The 21,297-nt window shown below is 42.7% G+C and overlaps 1 protein-coding gene across 2 annotated transcripts in view; it reads left to right on the plus strand.

Moving 5' to 3' along the window:
• The window catches only part of EIF2D (eukaryotic translation initiation factor 2D), a 68,971-nt gene that overhangs the window by 38,502 nt on the left and 9,172 nt on the right, over window positions 1-21,297 (plus strand). For both annotated transcript variants that reach the window (XM_056558007.1, XM_056558008.1), the window contains 5 exons: window positions 8,679-8,831; window positions 11,380-11,469; window positions 15,879-15,974; window positions 16,925-17,045; window positions 20,205-20,379. In XM_056558007.1, coding sequence (XP_056413982.1) covers window positions 8,679-8,831; window positions 11,380-11,469; window positions 15,879-15,974; window positions 16,925-17,045; window positions 20,205-20,379 — 635 coding nt within the window. The remainder of the gene's footprint in view (window positions 1-8,678; window positions 8,832-11,379; window positions 11,470-15,878; window positions 15,975-16,924; window positions 17,046-20,204; window positions 20,380-21,297) is intronic.

Below are 21,297 nucleotides of genomic sequence, written 5' to 3' on the forward strand. Positions count from 1 at the left end.
GCCGCAGCTCAAACTCCCAGCGAAAAACTCAGTGAACCCCGCCTGTGTGAATGTACCCTAAAAACACTACACTAACACAAAATAAAAAGTAAAACACTACATACACACCTTTACAAGTCCCCCCTCCCCCCCACCAATAAAAATGAAAAACGTCTCATAAGGCAGTGTTTCCTAAACTGAGCCTCCAGCTGTTGTAAAACAACAACTCCCAGTATTGCCAGACAGCCATTGACTGTCCTGACAGGCTGGGAGTCTTGCAACAGCTGGAGGCACCCTGTTTGGGAAACACTGCTGTAGGGTTTTGGTGGAGACCAGCGCCATCCTTGTATCCGGGTCCGCCCCTATTGCAAATTCCTAATTTAGGTCCCAAATGCACATGGCGCTCTCTCACTTCAGAGACCTGTCGTATTTCAAGGCAACAGTTTAGTGCCACATATGGGGTATTTCCGTACTCAGGAGAAATTGCATTAAAAATTTGGGGGGGATTTTTCTCCTTTTACCCCTTATGAAAAGATAAAGTTGGGGTCTACACCAGCATGTTAGTGTAAAAAAATAAAACATTTTACACTAACATGCTGGTGTTGCCCCATACTTTTCATTTTCACAAGAGGTAAAAGAAGAAAAAGACCCCCAAAATTTCTAACACAATTTCTTCGGAAATGTGGACGTAAAATGCTCTGGGGGCGAACTACATGGCTCAGGAATGAGAGAGCGCCATGTACATTTGAGGCCTAAATTGGTGATTTGCACAGAGGTGGCTGATAGTTACAGCAGTTCTGACATAAACTTGGAAAAAAAAACACCCAAGTGACCCCATTTTCGAAAAACTACACCCCTCACGGAATCTAACAAGGGTTAAAGTGAACCTTAACACCCTACAGGTCTTTGACAAATTTTCGTTAAAGTTGGACATGAAAATTAAATTATTTTTTTTTCCCTTGAAATGCTGGTGTTACCCCAAATTTTTCATTTTCACAAGGGGTAATAGGAAAAAAAAAAAAACTCCCAAAATTTGTAACACCATTTTTTCTGAGTAAGGAAATACCCCATATGTGGATGTTAAGTGCTCTGCGAGCGCACTACAATGCTCAGAAAGGAAGGAGCGCCATTGGGCTTTTGAAGAGAGAATTCGGCTGGAATTGAAGACCATGTGCGTTTACAAAGCCCCCATGGTGCCAGAACAGTGGACCCCCCCCCACATGTGACCCCATTTTGGAAACTACACCCCTCACGGATTGTAATAAGGGGTACAGTGAGCATTTACGCCCCCACAGGTGTCTGACTGATTTTTTTTGAACAGTCGTCCATAAAAATTTAAAATTTAATTTTTCATTTGCACAGCCTACTGTTCCAAATGCTCACTGCACCCCTTATTAAATTCTGTGAGGGGTGTAGTTTCAAAAATGGGGTCACGTGGGGGGTTCCTGGCACATGGCCCCTGACTTCCATTCCAACCAAATTCTCTCTCCAAAGGCGCATTGGCGCTCTTTCTCTTCTGAGCATTGTAGTTCGCCCACAGAGCACTTTACATCCACATATGAGGTATTTCCATACTCAGAAGAGATGGGGTTACAAATTTTTGGGGGCTTTTTCTCCTATTACCCTTTGTGAAAATGAAAAAATTTGGGGTAACACCAGCATTTTAGTGAAACATTTTTTTTTTTACGTCCCAATTTAAGGAAAGTTTGTCAATCACCTGTGGGGTGTTAAGGCTCACTGTACCCCTTTTTACATTCCTTGAGGGGTGTAGTTTCCGAAATAATATGCCAAAATAATTTTTTTTTTTACTGTTCTGGCATCATGGGGGCTCCCTAAATGCAACATGCCCCCCAAAAACAATTTCAGCAAAATTCGCACTCCAAAATGCCATTGTCGTTCCTTCCCTTCTGAGCACTCTAGTGCACCCACAGAGCACTTAACATCCACATATGAGGTATTTCCTTACTCAAGAGAAAATGAATTACAAGTTTTGGGGGGCCTATTAACCTTTTACCTCTTGTAAAAATGAAAAACATATGGCTACAATAACATTTTAGTGTAAAAAATGGAGATTTAGGTTTTTTTCCTCCATTTTGCTGCTATTCCTGTGAAACACCTAAAGGGTTAACAAACTTTTTGAATGTCATTTTGACTACTTTAAGGGGTGCAGTTTTTATAATGGTGTCCACTTCTAACTGGTCTATGAAAAATTCTGATTTTTAAATTTTCAGAAAAAATTAGAAAATTGCTGCTATATTTTGAAGTCCTCTGATGTCTTCAAAAAGTAAAACATGTCAACTTTATGATGCCAACATAAAGTAGACATATTGTACATGTGAATCAATATGTAATTTGACATGTCCCTTTTCCTTACAAACAGAGAGCTTCGAAGCTGAATCAAATTTATAAGTAAAAGCATCCCAGAGTTATTAATGCTTAAAGTGATAGAGGTCAGATCTGCAAAAATTGCTCACGTCCATAGGGTTATAATGGGCTCCGTCCCCAAGGGGTTAAACTGAGCACATGTCTGTATTGTTAGCTTGAAAAAGACTCAAGAGTAGAGATGAGCGAACTTACAGTAAATTCGATTCGTCACAAACTTCTCGGTTCTGCAGTTGATGACTTATCCTGCATAAATTAGTTCAGCTTTCAGGTGTTCCGGTGGGCTGGAAAAGATGGATACAGTCCTAGGAAAGAGTCTCCTAGAACTGTATCCACCTTTTCCAGCCCACAGGAGCACCTGAAAGCTGAACTAATTTATGCAGGATAAGTCATCAATTACCGCACCGAGAAGTTCGTGACGAATCGAATTTACTCTAAGTTCGCTCATCTCTACTCAAGAGTGAGTTGAAACGTTGCTGCTGCTCACATTGTTAAAGGATTAAAACTTTTTCACTTTCTTTTTTCACTACTGTGGAGTGCTGCATTGGACTTGTTTTGTGTGTATACAGTGGGGCAAAAAAGTAATTGTGCAAGTTCTCCCACTCAAAAAGAATAGAGAGGCCGGTAATTTTCATCATAGACCTCAACTATGAGAGACATAATGAGAAAAAAAAATATCCATAAAATCACATTGTCTGTTTTTTAAAGAATTTGTTTGCAAATTATGGTGGAAAATAAGTATTTGGTCATTAACAAAAGTTAATCTCAATACTTTGTTAGATACCCTTTGTTGGCAATGACAGAGGTCAAACATTTTTTGTAAGCCTTCACAAGGTTTTCACATCTAACCATATGACATTCTCCCAATACTCTTCTGGATTATCCAAATGCTCTTTAGCAAACTTCAGACGGGCCCGGGCATGTACTGGCTTAAGCAAGGGGACACGTCTGGCACTGCATGATCTGGGATTTTTGCTCACCATTCTTGTGATCATTTTGACACCACGGGGTGAGATCTTGCATGGAGCCCCAAATCGAGGGAGATTCAGTGGTCTTGTATATCTTCCATTTTCTAATACTTGCTCCCACAGTTGATTTCTTAACACCAAGCTGCTTGCCTATTGCAGATTCAGTCTTCCCAGCCTGGTGCAGGTCTACAATTTTATTTCTGGTGTCCTAAGACAGCTCTTTTGTGACTGTTTGTGGACAGGTGTCTTTTATACTGATAACAAGTTCAAACAGGTGCCATTAATACAGGTAACGAGTGGAGGACAGAGGAGACTCTTAAAGAAGTTGTTACAGGTCTGTGAGAGCCAGACATCTAGCTTGTTTGTAGGTGACCAAATACTTATTTTCCACCATAATTTGCAAATAAATTCTTTAAAAATCAGACAATGTGATTTTATGGATTTTTTTTTCTCATTATGTCTCTCATAGTTGAGGTATACCTATGATGAAAATACAGGCCTCTTTCATCTTTTTTAATTAGGAGAATGCACAATTAGTGGCTAAATACTTTTTACCCTACTGTAGCAAAAACAAAAACAAAAGTAAAAATAGCCAGCACAACTACCTAATACATGGGTGCACGCTGCTGTGGCAAATACAAAGTATACAAAAAAGAAGGTTACAGCAGGATGGAGGACACGTTTTGATCAAAAAGTGCGCCAAGAGCCTTCATTTTTTGACCAAGAGTGCTGCTGCAACCTTCTTTTTTTTGTATACTTTGTATTGTCCACAGCAGCAAGCACCAGTATATTAGGTAGTTGTGCTAGCTGTTTTTATTTTTGTTTTTGCTGTGCAATTTAGGGGGAGTGGCCCTCTGTAGCCATGCACCCCTCCCTATTCAGAGGAGGTTTATTAAATTGATAGTGGATCCAGCATGTCACCAGTCTGAGGCTATATGCTCATCAGAGGTTAGTGGAATGAGTGTTAGGGTCCCATATATATATATATATATATATATATATATATATATATATATGTTTCCCTAGTGAAACTGAATTGACTGAATGCCTTTGTAAAAACTAATATTGACTGCTTTTCCCCAGTGAATACTAGTTTTGACTGGACGTCTTTGTGAAAACTAGAATTGACTGAATTTTTCTAGTTAAAAACAGCTTTTACTGAATGCCTTTGTTGAAACACCTGTTTTTACTAAACGCCTTCGTACAAACTAGAATATTAACTGAACGTCTTCGTACAAACTAGAATACTTACTGAACGCTGTCATACAAACTAGAATACTTACTGAACGCTGTCGTACAAACTAGAATTTATGACATATTGTACTTTATATTAGTAGTACATTTTGATGATACATGCAGTGTTTTTGTTTTCTTTTTTTGCATTTTTCTAGATTTGAAATTCTCTACTTGTAAGAGAGAGAGTCATGCCAAATAAATCTAGTTATTAGGGATGTTCTGATACCATTTTTTTAAGACAGAGTATGAGAACCGATCCTTTTTTTAAATACGCGCTGAAACCAATTGTGATACTATTTTAAATGTTGACAATTTTTTTTTTTTTAAGGGAAAAAGGGGATGTTTTCAGTTTTTATTAGGAAAGGGCTTTTTTTTTTATATAAAAAAAAAACATAATGAATGTAAAAGTAAATTCCCCAGATTGCTATCCCATAAATGAAAACCCTCATATAAGCTATGTAGGTAGTAGATAGCCCCCCTATTAGCTTTGTAGTAGGTCTCCATAATAGCTTATGGGTAGTAGATAGCTCCCCACATTAGATAAGTAGCAGAAGTCCTCCACATTGGGTAGGCAGAAGTCCCCCCACATTACGTATCTAGCAGATGTCCCCCACATTAGGTATCCAGCAGAAGTCCTCCACATTAGGTAGGCAGGAGAAGTCCTCCTATAGTAGGCAACCGTTCCCGCATAGCTGGCAGCAGTTCCCCCATAGCAGGCAGTAGTTCCCCATAGGAGGCAGCAGTTCCCCCATTGTAGGCAACAGTTTCTCCAAAGCAGGCAGCAATTTCCACCACCCTCTCCCCTCTGGCATGCATAACTCCTGTGGCTCTTCTTTCTTTTTCCCCTGTTGGCTTCATTGCGGTGCAGCTATCATGGTGGTGGGGGGGCTAGGGTCCCGAGGCAAGATGGCTGGCTATCAGCCACCTCCTTACCAGGCGCAGCGTTACACTTTCAGCGGCGGCCAGTATCCGTACATGTACATCACGGGTCGGGAAAACCCTCCATGACGTACATGACAGTCCAAGATTGCTGAGTGTATGGCAGTGTTTCCTAAACAGATGTTTTTAAAACTGTAACTCCCAGCATGCCGGACAGCTTTTGGCTATCTGAGAATGCTGGGAGTTGTAGTTTTGCAACAGCTGGAGGCACCCTGCTTGGGAAACACTGATATATGGACTCACTCAGCTGACATTTGGGCCACTTATCTTTTTATTTGGGGAACAGGCCCCGAATGTTTTAATCTAGTGACGCCCCTGGCTGTCAGCATATTACAGAAGTCAAAGTCACATATCTTGTAAAGTCCTGCACTGCACGTAGCTCTGTAACATCCCACATCGGATCAGCTGTTTTCCCCCTGTGCCAAACCTTGCCACCACAGAAAAGAAAAAAAAAAACGTATCAGAGTAGAAATATTTACATAAAAATATAATGGTGTCCCTTGAAGTAAAGCTCCATAAAAGTTTATGAACTCTTGGTCTTGTGCTGCGATCCTCAGAGGTTCCTAGCACTGATGCTGTAAATTCATGCACACATGCTCCTGGCAGCCGCGCGCTCCCCTAGGCAAAGTGACAGGCCAGGAGCTAGCACAGCAGAATGTTAGTCCTATCCGCAGCTTTGTCCATCGGCCATCTCTTGTCCATGACTCGTGGACAAGCTTATGCTGCTGCAGGACTTGTCAGTGTCTTAGGAGGTATGGGGACCCCTAATGACGTGATTTTCAAAGACAGTTTTCTTTAATAAAATGTGAATTTTTCTTAAAGAAGTATTTTAGAAAATCTATTGTTCTGCCAAGATGTACAGCATATCAAAAGTTATGTTTTGGTTCTTAGCGGAGGGGTACACAGGTATGCAAGGGCCACATGGTCCGTGCACCATCGTGCTTAGCGCAGGGGGTACGTGGTTATGTGGAGGCAGCGTGGTCAACCCACATGAGTGTGTTTAGCAGAGGGGTACACGTAGTGCTGGGCGATATACCGGTATGAACCGGATACCGTTTTTTTTTTTCTCCCACGGTATGAATTTTTGCCCATACCGCTATACCGGTCGGGCCCCTCCCCCACCCTCCGGATGAATTGTAGAGCCCAGCGCTGCGCCCTCACTTGTCCCGGTGTGCTTCTCTGGCCCGATTCCGAGAGCGGAATCGGACTACAGAAGCTAATCCATTTACTGTGTCCCCCCCCACTGCGCCTGTCAGCCAATGTCTGACTAGTGTGCTTTTAATGCTTGCTCCTCACATAATAAAGCTGCCTTCACTGCAGTGCTGGACTCCTTCTTCATTTCTAGTATCCGGGGCGCCTGGCCGGGCACCGGTCCGTGCATAGCACGACACGGGAGGTGAGCTGGACTCTCTTCATTCCTTTGCTGTCAGCCAGTGTCCCTGCTAGCACGATCAATCCCCCACCGCTAGCGGGATCCATGTGCCCACTAGCAGTGTCACAAGAATGCCTCCTGCGATCGCGATCGATACCATCACCGCTAGCGGGGTCCTGTGCCCACTAGCGGTGTCACAAGAATGCCGAGAGTGGCTCTGTTCCCCGTCCCTGTCAGCTCTCAGGGTACGGGAACAGATTTAAAAGCCTTGCGTGCGGCTAACGTAGTACTGCGCAGGCGCAGCACTACGCAAATAGCGTAGGGCAAACGTAGGCAGCGCTAGGAGCCTAGCGTTAGCCCTACGCTTATTTGCGTAGTACTGCGCCTGCGCAGTACTACGTTAGCTGCGCGCGAGGCTTTTAAATTTGTTCCCGTACCCTGAGAGCTGACAGGGACGGGGAACAGAGCCGCACTCGGCATTCTTGTGACACCGCTAGTGGGCACAGAGACCCCACTAGCGGGGTGGGGGGGTAATACCGTGATACCGCGATAATAAAAAAAAATACTGTGATATTCATTTTAGGCCATACCGCCCAGCACTAGGTACACGGTTATGTGGAAGCGGCGTGGTCAACCCACCACGTGTCAGGTGACGTCACACAACCATTAAGAATCATTCTCAAGCACCACGTGTGAGCTAGATTAACTTTGCCCGTGTGAGCTAGATGATCTTTGATCTCCAGCGCCATGTGTAAGCTAGATGAACTTTGACCTCTGTGGGAACAGTTTGAACTGAATCATTTTGTTGAAACTAATTTTCTATACCCTAAACCAGTTTAAATTGACATTCAGTTTTTGATTAGCAGTAAATTCTAGTTTGTACGAAGACGTTCAGTCAAAACTGGTTTACACTGGGGATGAACAGTCAATTCTAGTTTCACTAGGGAAAACTATTTTTAACTAAAAACTAGTTTTAACTGATATATACTGCTACAGAGATGCAACTCTGAGATGAATTATCGAGGTCCACAAATCCAAAGAAAAGTATGACATAAGTGCATAAAGGTGTATGTACTGCGCCATACAGTTGCCAAACCCAATGTTGTGGCAAAGGAATAAAAAGCAAGTGCTCAAAGACTGAGAAGCCATTATTTCTCTAAAAAGGAAATTACATTTCCTTATGAAGTATATTAGAAAGATTAATGTTTTGCCGAGATGTGCAACATATAAAAGGTTTTTGAATCTGCCAGTGCCCATTTAGTTGTCAGCACAGGAAGACCGGCCACCTGTGTACTATAAACTATTCTCAAAATATAAGTCTCATGTGTATGACCACAGAACACCTGTGATTTCTTACGTTTTTATTTTTTAAGTAGACCAAAAGAAGCCTGTAGTGTAAATCGGACTTTTAAAAGTCAATTTACTATGTAAACGGTTTTGCTTCCGTTTATTTGGATTGTTTTGTTTGTTTTTAAAACCCTTAAATGTAAAAATAAAAAATACGTGATACTCACCAAAATCCGCCCCCTGCAGCTCAGAGACTAGATGTCTTAGCTGGTCCTGCCCACTCAGCCAATCACTTGCTGGACACTTCTGTAGCCACTGATTGGCTGAGTGGGAATGTCCTGTAAGACAACTTGTCGCATAAGTAGCAACGGGCAGTGGGCAGCAGGGGACTGGGAGGCAGAAAACTGCAAGCAGAACTCTTGTGGGCAGCTAATACATTGAGAAAAAGCAGGTCCTATCATGTGTTAATTCCATTAAAAGTAATAATTTTTTTTTTTTTTTTTTGCATTTGTCAGCATCAGATCTTTTGTTGCCCCAATTCCAGAACCAAATGCTTCAACAGAAGACATGGGTGGTGAGGCTGAGCAAGTGTACCAGCCACCTGAAATGATCTCCCTGTATGGGATTTCTGCAAAGATGTTACCACTGTTCATGGAATCAGGCCACAGGTAAGAGATGGGATTTACTTGGTAATATATTTCTTTGATTATATCTAGCACTTCCAGTATTATTATTATAGATAGCTAAAAAAAAAAACTAAATGCACAATCCTAAAAATATCCCAACATTTCTTTACTTAATGTTCTCTTATCCTTCTATCCTATTTGGTCCCATATTCCATTTAAAACTAAGAAATATATAAAAATGCACTGTCTACAGTAGGACAAAAAGATCAAAAAGCCTCAACTCCTCCTTCTAGCATTCCTTACCCAAAATCGGAGTGGATTTGCCAGAGAATAATTCCCTTTACAACATTTCACCAACTGAATTTACATAATTATTGTCTGCCTCTCCACATCCTAGTGAAGTGTAGTCCCAGACAATGGATATGTTATTTCAGCCGGCAAAGCCCCGTGCCCTGTGCGCAATTCACTGGATTCAGCAAAGGATCTTCTGGGGACATATCTCAGGACCTACTGGACATATTTAAGTAAATGACCATGCATCCGACTCCTGTGCACCTGCACAATAACCCAGTGTATTGGGTTTAGTGTGGGTGAACAGGATGACAGTTTTCCTTTAAAAAAAAACCTGATCAAAATCTGCACCAAAAGCCACACAGCAGATTTCACTCTGACTTATGAAGGGCTTTTTACCAAAATGTTTATGAATCAGAACATTCATAACACTTCCTGTCCTGACAATTATGTGATCACCGTTGCTGGGTAGCGGCAGAGTGCTGATGTCAGCCCCAGTTAAATAGGAAATCAGTGATTAAATAAAATCTATTGTAGTCTTTAAATGCCCATCCCCACTAGGGTCTTTTATGACCAAAAGGTGTGTACAATCTATTAAATTAAAAAAACATCTAACAGGAACATGAAATAAACAATAAAACAAACAACCCAAATCACAGCTTGTAGCCCACCCCTTATAACTGCTTCATTCACACACAATGGCACTGCTCAAGATAGCCGAGTGCTGTACTCCACTATCTTATCCTCTATTTTTGGCAGTTCTGTAGGTTTTAAATAGAGAGTGTCAGTGCGAATTACCTAACCACCGCTTCACTAAAATTGGGGCACTCAGGTCACCCATTCTTGTGAAGGGGGTGGGCAGTCAGACCCCCACTGGTCACTTATCACCTAACCAGTGGATTGGTGATAAGTTTTAGTCTTGGGATACCCAAAATAGGCGGCAGAATCCGGTCAAAGATTAAAGGGGTACTCTGCTGCTCAGCGTTTGGAACAAACTGTTCCGAACGCTGGAGCCGGCGCTGGGAGCTTGTGACGGCATAGCCCCATCCCCTCATGATGTCACACCTCGCCCCCTCCCATAAACTTGCATTGAGGGCGCGGGAGTGACATCATGAGGGGTGCGGGGCTATGATGACGTCACGAACTCCCGGCTCCAGTGTTCGGAACTGTTTGTTCCAAATGCTGAGCAGCGGAGTACCCCTTTAATGATTTAAGTTTGCCCAAGAATACTCCCCCCTACAACTGCATTTCCATAAATTACTCCCTGAAACACTTTTAGAAGAGACTTAAATTTATAGGGTGTGTTTCTCTCCAGAATTCCAGAATTTCTGTTTTTTGGTTATCATGTCTCACAGTACCAAGTGATCAGAAAGCTAGAACTTGATACACAAAAACATGCTTTCTCAAAACTCCATCAACAGAAAAAAAGGAAGTTATGTCTATGGTGACACTAAAAACTGTTCCAAAAATTACTTGGTTGTGCAAAAGTGGAAAAGATTGGTATCACCTCATTTTGCATATCTTCTAATGACTGTAAGGGAAGTTGCTTTAACAGTATAGCACTTGTTTACATATGTCCCTGAGTTCCGTAAAAGTGTAGCTCATTGCCCTATTGTGTTTTCACACTCCCCAGGCAATGGGATTTATGCAGACTGCATTAAAAAGGCTTTTTTTTTTTGTCTCCCTGATCACCTTTAGTGCCTGGAGGAGTTAAGGTGCCACTTTTCTAGAGGCAGGTGCGGGTCCCAGCCCTCTATTCTGTGGATATTCTATAAATGTCCCAAATAGAGGGAGGTCTCTCATTTAGAACCCTAATTAAATACGATGCGCATTCACATATTGATTAGTTAGAATGTGGTTAGTTATCTGTGGAATTATTCTCACAAATGTTCCCAACAACATGTCACACTAAACTGTTGCAAGCTTGTGCAGCGTGCCAAAAAATTCTCCAAATACAGCTGATGTTATACATTCATATTCATTCCGACTGGAGAAGATTTTTGTCAAGACAATAGTCTGCTGTCAGCCATAATGGATAATTGTTCGTATATAGTTTTACAACTGTGGTTTACCAGAATGGTTCATTTCTACTGACTTTGTGTGTACGGACAGCTTAAGCATTGGTGGAGAGCTGCAGATCATTGGAGAATTCTGCAGTAGAATACCTTGTGGTCTTTAAGAAGAATAAAAAATGGGCAACATACATTTTTGCAAACTAACTTATTATTACAGAATGTTTGTAGATTGAAGAGTCATTTATTTATGTATTTATTTATTTTTTGTCTCTGATGTTTTGCAGAAAAGGTGACCTCCTAACTCAGAGCGATGTCAGAAGTGTGATCATCAGTTATGTTAAGACAAATGAGCTTGTCCACCCTGACAACAAAAAGTGAGTTTCTCTTAAAATGCCTGCTGTTTCCTAGCACATAACTTGAAGGTTTTTTAGAGGTCAGATGTGTACATCTATCTTTCAGGCCTTTTTACACTGGGTAGATTCCTTAACTTTTTCATAGTTTTAAAATGATTGAAACGATGGAGTTAAGGTAAAAAAAATAATGAATTGTTGATCTACACTGATCGTGCTAATGTAAAAAATTAATACCTATATTGGTAAATGAAAATGTCGCCCATTTACAATATTTGTCTACCTGACTTATGGATCTTTTTAAGACCTGTAGCTGTATTTTGATGAAAATATCCATTCAGGCCACCAATCATTTTTCCATGGCTTGAAAAAGTGTTTTGTGTTGAGGACCCTAGACATCGTATCCCCTATCCTTTGGGTATAAGATGTCTGATCTCGGGGGGGGGGGGCGCTGCTGACGGCCGTCACACCCTCTCCTATAGACTTGCATTGAGGGGGCATGGCGGTGATTTCACGAGCCTCCGGCGCTGCACCTGACACTCTAAACAAATGCAGAGTGCAGTAGGGAGATTGCGGGGGTCCTTAGCGGCGGGACCATGCAATCAGACTTTGAATAGGGGATATGATGTCTAGCGGCGGAGTACCCCTTTAAGATAAGGCAAAAGAAAACCCCCATGTAAGTTGTAGTCAGTTCTACTTCAGTTTCCTTGATGACCCCTTTAGAGTCAAATGAAACACTATAAAATCTCATTCTCTCATGTTAACTGTCTGAATACTATCAGTTGTGAGAGACGTTTTTAGGCCCCTTTAATAACTCACTGGGGGAGATTTATCATTGCATTTAGAGCTTTAGCGCCTAAGCACTTTTTTTTTTGCGATTTTGGTTGGTAAGCATAAAGTAGCAAACAGCTTTACCTAAGCGACTTTCAGTTTTCACTTTGCAGTGGTCGCGAAGCCCTCCAAAAAGTCACAAGTCAAAGCCAGGTCAGACCTGCCTTTGGAGAGCACTTTTTTAAAAAGATAAAAAATAGTATTGTCAGGAAAACTCTTCTCCAGAGATCAGTCAACTCCCGATATCGTCAAGGTAATAGGTTTATTACATACATCGATGTATGGGTGATCCTTACATAGAGAAAGTCAAGTAAAGAATCCCCCAAGCTAAGGCATTAAACAGCTTTTATCAAAGCAAGTAAGCAGTTACATCATAACTGATAAATGGGTAATGCTGTCAGCTCATTGGTCAAGAACTTTATTGTCTTCTCAGCAGCCCAGTACATTCAGGCTTCAGTACCTTCAAGGCCACTAGCTGGCTTTGATTTTAATAGGGCGTGTCACAAGAAGCAAGCGCCATATTGTGATTTATAATTAAGCAGTGAGACAATAAAAACTTAAAACTAATAAAAGTAGGTACAGTATCATTATTAAGTTCAGTTATCATAGTTTCAAGCATCGCTGGGTGCTGGCCAGAACTAAGATGAAAGTTAATTGAAGCTAGGAATAAAAACCAGCCGATGCCATCTTTAGTTAGACAATATATAGATATATAAGAATACAGGGAACATAGATATCAAAATATAATTTTACCAACAAGTATTCCAGTCCTCTATGTTATACAGTGGTCCCTCAACATACGATGGTAATCTGTTCCAAACGGACCATCGTTTGCCGAAACCATCGTATGTTGAGGGATCCGTGCAATGTAAAGTATAGGACAGTGGCCTACAACCTGCGGACCTCCAGTGTTGCAAAACTACAAAACCCAGCATGCCCGAACAGCCAACGGCTGTCCGGGCATGCTGGGAGTTGTAGTTTTTTCAACATCTGGAGGTCCGCAGGTTGAAGACCACTAGTATAGGAAGTTGTACTTACCTGTCCCCGCCGTTCCGGACCGTCACCGCTTCCCGGGATGTCGCCTTCCATCGCTGTTGCCGCGTCCCCGTGGTGTCTCCGATGCTCCGGCAAGGCCTCTGCTTCCCCGGCATCCTCGCTCTCCATCGCCGCCATCACGTCACTACGCACGCCGCTCCTATTGGATGACTGGATGGGGTGCGCAGCGACGTGATGACGACGATGGAGAGCGCCAATGATGCAGGGGATCCCGAAGAGGACACGCCGGAGCCCCAAGGACAGGTAAGTGATTGTCAGCGGACCACACGGCACCGTAAACAGCTATCCGGTGGCAGCTGAAGCAGTCTGCGCTGCCGGATAGCCGTTAATGCGATGGCCCCGACATACAAAATCATCGTATGTTGATGCGGCCTTCAACATGCGATGGCCTCTGAGAGGCCATCGTATGTTGAAATGATCGCATGTCGGGGCCATCGTAGGTCGGGGGGTCACTGTATATTTAAAATTTATTGAAGGTAAAGTATATTATAACATAAATAACGTTTTGGCTTATGTGGAATCGCATTGCCCTTGCTTCCTACAATAGCCTAAATGTATTATATTAAAAAGTACACATCTAATATAATATAAAACATAATATAATAAAATGGTTTTAGTATAACTGGATAATATCACTTTAAATGTATAGCCAGTAGATAAACTTCACTTGATGCGGTAGATTTTGTGTTTCCAGACTCTGGTACCAGATAAAAATAGTTTATATCAACAGGGTTTTGTGAAAAAAGATTAGATGTAAGACACCTCTTACCCTTATGTAGTCCGGACTGTTTGGCCAATAGTAAATAGTTCAGTAGTTCTGCTCGGACCAAGCAAATGTGCCGGCAGGTATAAGCAATGGTGAGCTGTATGCGCTTCGTGTATGCTGTGCATGGAGCTCCGATGCACGTCTGCAGCGTAGATCTTCTTGTACGTTCTGCCGATATGTGAAGTGCAGGGGTGAATTCCTGATTGCGATTTAGCATAGTGCCCCGCTCAATAAATTTGAAAAGTTTTTAATAGATCTCAATGATAACTCCTTCAATATCACACCATCACCTCATGTCAGTTCTGCAATACATGGCCAGGCCAGCAGAGGGAGTCGCGCCCTGATGTTTTCTAAAGTAAAAGGCGTTAGTAGTGATGGCGGAAGTACGTGTTAAAGTCACCGGAATTGAATTGCTCCCTGCAATTCACTTTCGGTGTTTACCTACTTTCTATACATTTAAAGGGATATTATACAGTTATACTAAAAGCATTTTATTATTTTATGTTTTATATTATATTAGATGTGTACTTTTTAATGTAATACATTTAGGCTATTGTAGGACGCAGTGGACCCTGAGATTCCACATAAGCCAAAATGCTATTTATGTTATATTTTACCTTCAATAATTTTTAAATTTATAATCTAGAGAACTGGAATACTATTTTTATTTATCAAACACTCCTGGGGTGTTGGAGTCTATTTTTCCAGTAAACTCGGTTATATATAAGTTAAGTGACCTGCACCCAACCCTGTTCTGAACTTTAAAAAATATGCAACTGAGATTTTTTGTGCAGAAAAGTCGCAGAGGAGAGGAGGAATCATGCAAAATGGTTTTCTGAAGGGATTTGTAGCTTTTTGCTTATGTATGCCAAATTTATCAACCCCACTTAGATAGTATGATAAATGTGTCGCACATAAGCAAAACCAAACTTCAGAACTCACTTTCCAAAGACAACAATGATAAATCTCCCCCATAGTATTTGCAATGATTACCTTCTGGGGTTGGCCATTCCATGGTTTTGCTTCGATAACTGTATGAACCCCTTCCTGTTGATATTTGACCTCCACAAGTAAATGAACTAGACTGTGTATGATGGTTTTTGGAATAAATACTCAAAAGGGTTGGACCATGGACAACATTTATCACCTGTAAGAGGGTCTAACCACTGGGAACTCCATTACTTATGAGAACAGATGTCCTGATTCCCTCTTTGGAACAGAGCAGCAGTCAATTGTGTGTTAATGCTCTCTTAAAGGGGTTGTGCGCTGCTCTGACTTTCGGAGCTCTGCTCACAGCGTGCGGAAGTTCATTACTCCGAATGCTGTGTGCGGGCTTCCGTGTTCGCGGCCACTGGGCGTGACGTCTCACCCGGCCCCTCGTGACGTCTCGCCCGCCCCCTCGTGACATCACGCCCGCTCCCTCTACCAAAGTCTATGGGAAGGGGGGGCGTAACAGCGGTCGCGCCCCCTTCCCATAGACTTTCGTTGAGGGGGCGGGCGAGACGTCACGAGGGGCGGCCGCGAACACGGAGGCCCGCACACAGCATTCGGAGTAATGAAATTCCGGATGCTGTGAGCGGAGCTCCGAAAGTCAGGGCAGCGCACAACCCCGTTAATGGTCTATGGGTGTGACTGCCATAGCAGAATATGGCACATTTTTATTTTTGCTGAGTTTTTAGTTGGTTCACATAGCTTCTGTTTTGTTTCCCTAGTAGTGTTTGCCAGCAAGTTTTCTTTTTCTGTACTGTACTTTTAATCAGTTTCCACTTTCCTCCTGCAGCTTTGTCACAGTTAACCCTATAATATGCGACTGTTTGCTGGATAAAAGGGAACAGAATGACATCACTATTCTCAAATGGGAGGATCTAGTCACAAGGTATACTTCAGAATGAACTGCTTATAGCAGATTTACATGTGGTAACCTGATAATTTGGTAGTTTAGTATTTTATAAGCCCCATTTAGAATGAATAGAGGCCTGGCCGGGCACGGGCAAGGCAGTCCATTTTCAGGAGCCTACAATTCCTCCATTCTCCAGATTAGTGGGTGTCCCAGCGGTTGGACTTTCCCCAATCAGCTTGTTATCCACTATTCCGGCCTCCAGTTAACTTTTATTCACATTGGGAAAGCAGCCAATGTGCATTAGCAGTTAGGTCTTGGGCCTCTGCTATCTCAATAGGTAAGAAGAAGAAAAAAATGGGATTTCTTTTCTTCTTTGTCAAATATACCATTCTGAAGAATATGTTGCTAATCTTTAGGTTTAAATTAAGGTATTTAGTGGTTGCATGTAATTACTGCAAATTAAATCTGGAAAAATTCTTACCTTTTCAACTAAAGAGTATTTGAGTATCTTAAAGGGAATCTTTCACTAGGCTTATGCAACATAACTTAGTGACAGAGACACTGAATAGGACAATGTATCACTTCACTCAATATATCACTACACTCAGTTCTACAGATATCCACTAAAATCAGTGTCATGCCACACTTTTTTCTTCACCCATTAGCCTCGATTGACAGCATCTGTCTATTTACAGTATATAGACACAATCTAGTCATACAACTGCCAGTGAGCGGTTGAAGGGTGGAGGGAGCGGGCCTTCATGAATATTGAGGAATAAGGAGCATGTGCACCTAATGCAGAGGACTACACCCTGCTCACTGTGTCCTTGATATCAATGAGGATATCGGAAATGGCTGCACAAAACAATGTAAGTGATAATAGAGCAGTATAAACCTAGAGCCTCTTTAATGGTTTACGTATACTAGGAATTAAGTTAACTGGAAACCAAACGTTATGCTCTGTCTTGTCAACCCCTTCTACCCAGGTGTTTAGAAAGGATGCAGCATTCACAACAAGTGACCTTTCCAGGGTGCTCTCCTGTTATTCGGAAAGGAAACATTGAACCCATTGACATCAGCGTGGCACAAAGGTCTTCAAACAAAAAGGTGAATTACATTGTAACTTTACTTATATGGCAGACCATGTATTGTTTGCTACTACTGCTTGACTCTAACTAGATCGCTAAGTTTATCTCTGAATCCAGTGTGTAATAGAAATAAAAGTGTGCATTCTGATCGAATGCACACTAAAGGGAAATGTCTGACACTGAATCAATGCTGGAACAAATTCCTATTACTCATTACCCATGTTTACCAGGTATCACTACCCTTGAGTGACAGTCCCTTTATATTTGTCTTAGGGTAGTTCAAAATGTTCCTGTGAGGCAATGTGTTAAAGGGGTTCTCCACTTTGGACAGTCCCTTGTTAGACGGATCCTTTGATAACAATGCTTTCCTCTGATAGTAGTAAGCATAGGCTCAAAGGCTTTCACTAAATCTGTATACTAGTAGAAACAAAGGGGCACTTAGCCAAGCACTGTTTCCCTTTCATTCTAGTGGGGGATAGGGGTCTCAGCACCTGGACCACAACCAATCACAACTTCTGACATGTCATAAATTTGTTGAAATGACAGGAACACTCTATACATTTCATAGTGCCTATTTAAATCGACAGTTTGGGTGGTGGTGGTGGGGGGAGGGTTTGGACTCCGGGGGGGGACTCCCCTGTTGGAGGTTTTCCAATCTCAGCATTTGACATATCCAAGGTAATTTCACAAGTGTCTGTATTTCTTAATAGTACTTAAAGGGGTACTCTGGTCGAAAAAAATTTTTTTTTCTTCAAAATTAACTGGTGCCAGAATGTTAAAACGATTTGTAAATTACTTCTATATAAAAATCTTAACCCTTCCAGTACTTATCAGCTACTGTATAGGAAGTTTAGTAGTTATTTTCTGTCTGACCACAGTGCTCTCTGCTGACACCTCTGTCCATGTCAGGAACTGTTGCTCCTACTCTGGACAGCTCCTGACACAGACAGAGATGTCAGCAGAGAGCACTGTGGTCAGACAGGAAAGAACTACACAACTTCCTCTGAAACATACATCAGCTGGTAAGTACTTTACAAATATGTTTTACATTCTGGTGCCAGTTGATTTAAGAAAAAAATATGTCCGCCGGAGTACCCCCTTTAAATGGGCACTGTCAGATTCAAAAACTTTTTATGTGTTGTACATCTTACTAAAAGGTTTTCTAATATACTTCATAAGAAAATGTTATTTCCTTTTTATAGAAATTATGGGTTTGTCCAAGCTGAAGCACAGACATGGGCAAAGTCCAGTAAGTGAGGGTGGCATAGCACTCCTCTGTGCTCTCTCCTGTCTGATAGCACTCCTCTGTGCTCTCTCCTGTCTGATAGCACTCCTCTGTGCTCTCTCCTGTCTGATAGCACTCCTCTGTGCTCTCTCCTGTCTGACAGCACTCCTCTGTGCTCTCTCCTGTCTGATAGCACTCCTCTCTGCTCTCTCCTGTCTGATAGCACTCCTCTGTGCTCTCTCCTGTCTGACAGCACTCCTCTGTGCTCTCTCCTGTCTGTGCTCTCTCCCATCTGATAGCACTCCTCTGTGCTCTCTCCTGTCTGATAGGACTCCTCTGTGCTCTCTCCTGTCTGATTGCATACCTCTGTGCTCTCTCCTGTCTGATAGGACTCCTCTGTGCTCTCTCCTGTCTGATAGCACTCCTCTGTGCTCTCTCCTGTCTGATAGCACTCCTCTGTGCTCTCTCCTGTCTGATAGCACTCCTCTGTGCTCTCTCTTGTCTGATAGGACTCCTCTGTGCTCTCTCCTGTCTGATAGGACTCATCTGTGCTCTCTCCTGTCTGATAGCACTCCTCTGTGCTCTCTCTTGTCTGATAGGACTCCTCTGTGCTCTCTCCTGTCTGATAGCACTCCTCTGTGCTCTCTTGTGTCTGATAGGACTCCTCTGTGCTCTCTCCTGTCTTATAGCACTCCTCTGTGCACTCTCCTGTCTGATATCACTCCTCTGTGCTCTCTCCTGTCTGATAGCACTCCTCTTTGCTCTCTCCTGCCTGATAGGACTCCTCTATGCTCTCTCCTGTCTGAAAGGACTCCTCTGTGTTCTCTCCTGTCTGATAGGACTCCTATGTGCTCTCTCCTGTCTGATTTCACTCCTCTATGCTCTCTCCTGTCTGATTCCGCTCCTCTGTGCTCTCTCCTGTCTGATTGCACTCCTATGTGCTCTCTCCTGTCTGATTGCACTCCTCTGTGCTCTCTCCTGTCTGATTGCACTCCTATGTGCTCTCTCCTGTCTGATTGCACTCCTCTGTGCTCTCTCCTGTCTGATAGCACTCATCTGTGCTCTCTCCTGTCTGATAGCACTCCTCTGTGCACTCTCCTGTCTGATAGGATTCCTCTGTGCTCTCTCCTGTCTGATAGCACTCCTCTGTGCAATCTCCTGTCTGATAGGACTCCTCTGTGCTCTCTCCTGTCTGATAGCACTCCTCTGTGCTCTCTCCTCTTTGATAGTACCCCTCTGTGCTCTCTACTGTCTGATTGCACTCCTCTGTGCTCTCTCCTGTCTGATAGCACTCCTCTGTGCTCTCCTGTCTGATAGTACTCCTCTGTGCTCTCTCCTGTCTGATAGGACTCCTCTCTGCTCTCTCCTGTCTGATAGTACTCCTCTCTGCTCTCTCCTGCCTGATAGTACTCCTCTGTGCTCTCTCCTGTCTGATAGCACTCCCTTGTGCTCTCTCCTGTCTGATAGCACTCCTCTGTGCTCTCTCCTGTCTGATAGGACTCCTCTGTGCTCTCTCCTGTCTGATAGGACTCCTCTGTGCTCTCTCCTGTCTGAAAGGACTCCTCTATGGTCTCTCCTGTCCTATCAGACACAGAGGAGTGCTATCCCACCCTCACTTATTGGACTTTGTCCATGTCTGTGCTTTAGCTTTGACAAAGCCACGATTTTATAAGCCATAATTTCTATAAAAAGGAAATATAATTTTCTTATGAAGCATATTAGAAAGGTTAATGTTTTGCTAAGATGTACAATATATAAAAATATTTTGTTTCTGACAGTGCCCATTTATGCTTCAATAAATATTTATTATTATATAAAAAGTGTACACACCTTAGTCATGGCTATTCAGGCAAGTAATACTTTGCAGAATTTTTAGTTTTTGCCTTAATGTAGAAATTACTTTTCATCCTTATTTGAACACATTTTAATATAGAAGCCAACTGTTTTACACAGGTAACAATGATCAAGAACCTGGAGTTGTATGGCCTAGATCCCTTGTCATTTGCAAGCTTGTTACAACAAAAAGTTCAGGCCAGTGCCACCTGCACAGCACTTCCAGGAGCAAAAGACAAAGTCCAAGTGCAGATTCAGGGTAACCAGGTATCACACGCTGGCAAGTTGCTGCTAGGTAAGTAATATAGCCACACAATGTTTGTATGAATTACCAGGAAAATAAGTTATAAATAAGTTATTTTCTGTTCAATGTAAACTATCAGTAGTGTATTTATTGTCTACAAGCATTGTAAATGGTAGATGTTAGGACAATCGCTCTAAGCATGGACCATTGTCAACATATTTTTTTTATTTTTATGATGCTGTTTAAATGGATCCTCTGTGATTAGATTCAACCACCTGTATGTTTTAAAAGCATTTAAAAAAAACTGTCTGCTTTTGTTACATAAACCCTTAACCCCTTACCGACCTATGACATACCTGTACGTCATGAGTGGGAAGGTGTTCCCGACCCATGACATACAGGTACGTCATGAAAATTTTTGCCGCTACTCGCGGCATTCCGCAGCGCCCGGTAAGATGGTGGCTATCACTGATAACCAGCCATCTTACCATGCGACCACGGGGGCTTTCATCCCCCAACCCCCCCAGCGATCGCTGCTATCAGCTATTCAAATCTGACTAGCTTGATAGCAGCGTTTCGCTATCAGAATACTTAGCAGCGCGGTGTGTGAGTCCCGATCACGGGGATCGGGACACACACCGCTCTGCTAAGTGTCCCTTACCCGTCCCCCGGCGTCACTTACCCGGCCATGCGGTGTCCAGAGCGGTCCCGGCGCGAGCGGCGTCCTCCAGGCGGTCCCGGCGGTGGTGCGTCCCGGCGATGAGTTTCCGGCAGCAGGGCGGCATCTTCATTGGCTGCAGTGAGATCGCCGTAAAGCGATCTCACCGCTGCCTCTGAGAGTTTCAAAACTGCAACTCCCAGCTTGCCCAGACAGCCTTTGGCTTTCTGTGCATGCTTGGGAGTTGCAGACTGCCCAAGCATGCTGGAAGTTGTAGTTCGGCAACATCTGATCCTTCAGATATTGCCGAA

Source organism: Hyla sarda, chromosome 2 (genome assembly GCF_029499605.1).
Source record: "Hyla sarda isolate aHylSar1 chromosome 2, aHylSar1.hap1, whole genome shotgun sequence".
Lineage (NCBI taxonomy): Eukaryota > Metazoa > Chordata > Amphibia > Anura > Hylidae > Hyla > Hyla sarda.